At 38.7% G+C, this 6,245-nt stretch overlaps 2 protein-coding genes across 3 annotated transcripts in view; one reads left to right on the forward strand and one right to left on the reverse strand.

Annotated features, from left to right (window-relative positions):
- The window catches only part of zgc:174895, a 4,019-nt gene extending 3,275 nt beyond the window's left edge, over positions 1-744 (forward strand). Inside the window, exons 4-5 of the mRNA XM_014024116.1 lie at positions 250-345; positions 410-744. Of these exons, the coding sequence (XP_013879570.1) occupies positions 250-345; positions 410-552 (239 nt within the window). The 3' untranslated portion in view covers positions 553-744. The remainder of the gene's footprint in view (positions 1-249; positions 346-409) is intronic.
- Positions 745-998: 254 nt separating this feature from the next.
- Positions 999-6,129, reverse strand: rab34a (RAB34, member RAS oncogene family a). Of its 2 annotated transcripts, XM_014024114.1 has the most exons (11): positions 5,909-6,129; positions 5,000-5,096; positions 4,776-4,867; positions 4,625-4,690; positions 4,246-4,347; positions 3,367-3,431; positions 3,230-3,281; positions 3,071-3,152; positions 2,685-2,775; positions 1,690-1,797; positions 999-1,606 (listed from the first exon to the last, which is right to left on the reverse strand). In XM_014024114.1, exons 2-11 carry the CDS (start codon positions 5,072-5,074, stop codon positions 1,539-1,541), a joined length of 801 nt encoding a protein of 266 aa, XP_013879568.1. In that variant the 5' UTR covers positions 5,075-5,096; positions 5,909-6,129; the 3' UTR covers positions 999-1,538. The 2 variants fall into 2 exon arrangements, with proteins under 2 accessions (XP_013879568.1, XP_013879569.1); XM_014024115.1 differs by lacking the exon at positions 3,367-3,431 and having other exon boundaries at positions 3,230-3,337.
- Positions 6,130-6,245: the final 116 nt, after the last annotated feature.

The raw sequence follows: 6,245 nt of genomic DNA on the forward strand, positions 1-6,245 counted from the left end.
CCTCTAGTAATATATTTACTGAGAAAAATGGTGACGTGTTCAATACTTATTTTACCCGCTGTATATCTAATGAGCAAAAATGAAAAACAGCATCAAAACTGTTTTAGCCACTGAGATTTTACTTGAAAGCAAATTGTCTAAAAAAAAGGTTCATTAAAATATTTTTAATAGTAATCCAGATTTTTATCACCCTCCACCAAAGGCAAAAGGGTGAGGGTCTGTGTGTCTGTTTGTTGTTGATCCACACAGGCCTGAGGGTTCTGTTGGTGGACCAGTGGATCGAGACCGGAGGAACCATGAGAGCTGCCATCCGGCTGGTGGAGGAGCTGGGAGCCACGGTTGCAGGTCAGTGAGACGATCGAGATGTTTAACCAAACCCCCCGGACTGTTAACATGCTGGTCTCTGCAGGCGTCGCCGTCGTGGCCGTCGAGAACACCGAGGGAGGGAGGTGGATTAAAGAAAACTACAAGTTCTCCCACTGCGTCCCTGAAGAGCTGCAGCCTCAGATCGACGGGAAACACCTGGACTCCTTTAAAAACTTCAAAAATTAAAATCCTGCGAAGGAGACAAACTGCGACGGACACGAAATATTTCAATCTGCACATTTTCTTTTATTTTGAAATAATTTTTGCTAATAACAAAAATGATTTGACATCATTTTACTCTTTTTTTAATTAAACTAGTAAACATTTGACTAAATATTTACAGAGACTTTTTTTTAATAAAGCTCATTCAGTCATAAATCTGATCATTTGTAAAGTACCGTTAAAGTTTTTGTGACACGTAATACTCTGGAGATAATACACAGCTGAGCGCCTTAATAAAACACAGATTAACCAGCATCTCTGCTTTAAAAACTACTTCGATAGAAGGTCAGAAAACAAAGCAATTTTTAAATGAGAAACATCACTGACAAATGTGACCCGTGCTGACATAATGAGTCAGAATGACACAAAATTAGCAAAAATATTGACTTTTGTGTACAAAATGTATTAACAAAGACACCATCTTGGTGATCCTACTAAGTAAAACAGAATGTATGTCTTCAGAAATAATCCCTTCTAACCTGTGATTTCCTTTTAAAATTGAACATTTCCAGTACTGCTGGGAAATCCCTTTGTATAAAGTTTGGCTTAACTAACCAAATGACATCATCATAAACCAATAAGAATTCAGTTTTAAAACTGTCAATCTAATGTTTTTCAGATGGAGAATTTATAAATATTAATACATCAGTACGAAAATGTCCTCATTGTGACTTATTTTGTCAGAACTGGACACATTTATGAGTTTAAAGTACAAAAAGTTCTTTAACACAACTAAAATATCAAAAGAAGAAAATCTACAGCAGCAAAACTATGGATAAAATCTAAGCTAAAGGCTAATTAGAGTCTTTATATGTGTTTTTGGCAGCATTAACTAACTCATGAAGTAAACCAGACTGGTTCCTCTCAGGAGATCTTCACTGGCCAGGAAAAACGGACCCAAAACACGTCAGAGATCTGAGCCGGACGGCAGCCTGAGTCTCCGTCTGGACTCACTGACAGCAGCTGGACGGTTTCTTCTTGGACGCTGCTAACGGGTCGCTGGACGTGCTGTTAATTCCTGCGAGGGACACAGAGCCAAAGAGTGAGACTTTGGGGACAGAAATGGTTTTTTCCTGGTTTGGGGGCTGGTTTGGTACTCACTGACGACATCTCCGATTTGCCTCGTTCCACTTTTCTCCAACTCGGCGAGAACGTTTGTCTCAAAAGCCAGAGCGGCAACTCTGAAGAAAAACTCTGTCACGTTTTCCCCTGAAGGACAAAGAGTCACAGATCTGTCAAACTATGGGGGGAAAAAAAACGTGCAACCTTTAGTAAGAATAAAAAAAGTTGGTGAGGTAGCTCAAACTAGCAACACAGCCGCTAACAGCTACAATTAGAAAAGCCTAACTAAAACTTATACTAGCACAATAGTAGCTAAAATCTAAAACCATCAAACTAACTAAAAAATGCAATTAGCAAAATAGCACCTAAATTCTAAAATAGGCAAAACTGAAGCTAAAAGATAAACTTTCTGAAACTGCAACTAAAGCTTAGCCAAACAGTTCCTAAAAGCTACACTTAGCAAAACAGTACCCAAATGCTAAAATGGGCATAACTAAAGCTAATAGTTAAACTTTGTGAAAACTACAGCTAAAATCCAAAATTGGCAAATCCGTGGCTAAAACCAGTAAGTAGCATAACCATAGCTAAATATAACGATTAGCAAACTAGTAGCTAAAATAAACAAAAGCAAACATCAACAAAACTGTACCTAAATTCCACAATTAGCAAACTCAAAACAGTCACTAAAAATTCAAATGCATGAAACGGTACCTGAATGGTAAAATAAGCTAAATCAAAGCTAAATTCTAAAATTATTAAAGCAGTAGCTAAAAGCTAAGAAGAAACAAAACTGTAGCAAAAGTCTAAATGTTAAAAAACTGTAACTAAAAGCTAAAATTTGCCAAACCTCTACGAATAACAAAACAGTAAAACCAAGCTAAATGCTACAATTAGCAAACTATTGGCTAAAAATAACTAACCGTCACTGAATGCTTAATTTAGCAGCAACGTTGCTAAAAACTATAATGAGCTAAACAGCAGCTAAAAGACATTCAGAGCAGAAGAAAACTGAGGATTTAAATATAAAATCTCACCTGTCAGAGAAGAAACGGCCCAAAACTCGGCACAGATCTCACTCGCAAATTTTAGGGCGTCTTGTTCGATCCGAGAATACTGAGCAGGAGACTGTCAGACAAAGAAGAAATGAAAAATAATAAATATTATTAACAAATTAAACTCACAGATCAATAAAACCTGTAGAAATCCTTCCACACTTTTCAGGACAAAAAGTACATTTCTGCTTAAATAACTGGTTTCCATTTTTCAGCCACAAATACTTTGGGGCTTAGAGGACGAGGGGAAACATTCCTGAGGAGTGAACCAGAACGCAGACTCTGTGCTTCTGGGCTCCGTCCAAACTATTCCCCTCCAGGTCCAAAAGAACTCCCCATAAAACAACATTAACCAGGAGGAAACCGACACTCAGGTCCTTCTTTGTGCCGACAAGGAACAGCTGAACACTGGTGGGGTCGTTCTCCTTCAACGCGTCCTCCAGCCATTGCCTGCAGATGAGGAAACGCCTCATTAAATCTACGGAACATGACCAAAAATACAAAAAAAAACCAGGTTCTGATCTTACCTCGCATGGCCCAAAGAGGCGATGTCGTTCAGATCAAACACGATTATCACCACTGAGAAGAAACAGACGCAGGTTTGTGTCGTTCTTCTCTTTTTCTTGATGCTGAAACTGTAAAGATGAAAGAAAACAGTTCTGACCTTGAGCTCCTCTGTAATACGTTGACGCGATGCACTTGAACCTCTCTTGTCCTGCAGTGTCCCACCTGCAACACAGGGGGGGGGGGGGGGGGGGGGGGGGCGCAGCTGAGCAACATCCATTCTCAGCTAAAAAAAATGTGAATTTACTGAAGTGTATAAATAAACTTTTAAAAAAAAGCTGTCTTAAAGCTAAAATTAAGAAAATGTTAGTATTTAACAGCTAAAATCTAAAATGTATAAAACCTTAAAAGCAAAATGTAGCAAAACTGTAACGAAAACTCAACTAAGCTAATGTCGCTAAAAGCTGAGCTTAGCAAAACAGCAGCAAACAAGTTCAAACACTCGCAAACGTTTTATTAGCCAAACTGAAACAGAATGCTGAAAATAAGCTGTAATTAGAAGCAAAAATATAAAACTCTAAATCTAAAAGTAGCTAAACAATAAAATGAACAAAAGATTAAATAAAAGCTAATGCTAGCAAGAATAGATAAAAGCTATTAGAAAAACTGAAGCTAAAGCTAAATTAAACTAAATCTAAAAGTTGCTAAACAATAAAACGAACAAAAGAGTAGCAAAAAGGTAATGTTCGCAAGAATAGATAAAAGCTAAAATTTGAAAAACTGAAGCTAAAACATGCAAAACCATAGCTAAACGTTGAACTTAACAAGACAATAACTAAAACCCAAAAGTAGCCAAAAAAAAAAAAAAAGAATTCAGGCATACCTACAGTATATTTGAAGGATTTTACGAGATCTCGGCGTATTCCCATATGGAAATTATTTGTAAATAATATGTAATAACTCAAAAAAGTAGAAAAGTTACAAATAAGAAATGTTGTTTTCCTGTTTGCCGAGTCAGCATTCCTAAAATCAGACTTACAGCTGCAGGCTGAACGGAACGCCGAGCACCTCGAAGCGCTCCATCTCAAAGTCGACGCCGATCGTTGCCTTGTAGTTCTTATCAAAGGCGTCCTTACAGAACCTGAACCAACAGAGGAAAGTTTCTGCAGTAAATTCACAGAAGGTGACGTCAGCGCTTTGGTGATGAAGGAATGAAAACAACCAGTGTCAGAGTAAAAATGAGACAGATCATATACTATAAGTGGATGTGACTCTCTGTGGATAAACACTCAACGGGTTTAACTTATGGAGTCAACCTGATTCAAGATGGCCGCCACAGCTCCTGGCAATAACTCAGTCATGTGTGTGTGATAATAAAATCTGTGTATTAAAGTGACCGGACAGTTCTTTGAGTTTACCTGTTGATCAAGCAGGTTTTTCCCACAGCCAGATCGCCCACAACGATGACCTTGGAGATTTTAAATCTGACAGAGAAAAAAGAAGCAACAGGTTTAAAAAAAAAAAAAAAAAAAGGAGGAGCATTAAGTGATTTAAACGTTCAGGTCTCACCCCACAGTGCCGGTTCGCTGCTCCTGACAGGCCGTCCTCACTTTACTGCTGAAATCTTCCTCAATGTGGAGAGCCGCCTCTTTCCTGAAAGACTAAAGAGAGCTGGGGGGGTTAGAGGACAGTTAACTCTCCTGCTGCCCTCGGGGCCTTCGTCGCTTTGACCCAAGGGCAGCAGGAGGCTGACGCTTTTCCTTTTAGAACCAGAACCAGACGGCAGGTTTTACCTGTGGGAGCTGAGCGATGACTCGGTCCCGTCGAACCGGAGGGAAAGCACTCCTGGATGAAACTCTGACAGACATGATGCCTCGGGAGAAACGATAACTAGAAAAAAGAAAAAAAAAAACAAGAAGCATTTTTTTTTGCTTTATTTTGTTTTTTGTCTCATACATCATTAGACCGGTATTTAACCAAACTCTCAAATGTTACAAATAGTCTTTTAGAAAATATTTCCAAAACCACTGGACAATTTTTAATGAAACTTTCAGGAAGTAGTCATTGGATGAACACCTACAATTGCCCTATTCAAGATGGCCGCTGCAGCTAATCTAAAAGGGTCCATATAAAAATGGCTATAACTCTGTCAGCTTTACACACATTGAGTTTAAACTCGGCATGAAACTAGCTGAGAAGCATCCACAACACATATTCATAAAATTGTGCGGAAACTTCCTTTTGTACCAAAACAACTTTGTCATTTGTCAACATAAGATGATTGAAGGCTAATAATTTTATTTATATTGATTGCATTTTTTTAAATAAACCCCTATGTGCTTGTAAAACATCTAACTTGTTAGTTTTTTATTTGCTACATCTGTGTTTCAGCTTGCACACTTATTTCCTATCCCCAGGCGCCTGTTTAGTTTTGCAGAGCACTTCCGGTTTGTTCTCCATGACAACAGACAAACTATGAGCTCCTTGCTGTCTCTTTTAATCCCATTGTTCATCAAAGCTAACGTCTAGTTCGCTTTATTTGGTTTGATTTGACCAACAGCTGTAACCTGACGACTTTAAAAACACATTTAACCGGAGGTAAAAAGTCACAGCGCGACAAAAAGCCTCTGGGAGGTTAGCAAACTTTTTTTATGAAGAAGGGGAAAAAGCAGCGTGTTCGACCAGCAGCACAGAGATGTTACCTTTGCGACACAAAATGGTCCTCTTCACGGTGTCTTCTGCTTATCTTCACCCCCTCCAAATGACGCTCCTTATGGTCCACAAACACCCGTGTCCATGGTTTATTATAAGAGTTTAGGATGTGAAGCGGATCCACGGAAGTTGAGGAGAAGAAGAGACAGAAAACAGCTGCTGACTCAGATCCCTGGAATCATTTTTCCTCCCACGTTCTCTCTGCTCGCCTGCCCTCTGCTGGACAGAAAGATAAGTACACATCTATCTATCTATCTATCTATCTATCTATCTATCTATCTATCTATCTATCTATCTATCTATCTATCTATCTATCTATCTATCTAT

Source organism: Austrofundulus limnaeus, unplaced genomic scaffold (assembly GCF_001266775.1).
Source record: "Austrofundulus limnaeus strain Quisiro unplaced genomic scaffold, Austrofundulus_limnaeus-1.0 Scaffold407, whole genome shotgun sequence".
Classification (NCBI taxonomy): Eukaryota; Metazoa; Chordata; class Actinopteri; order Cyprinodontiformes; family Rivulidae; genus Austrofundulus; species Austrofundulus limnaeus.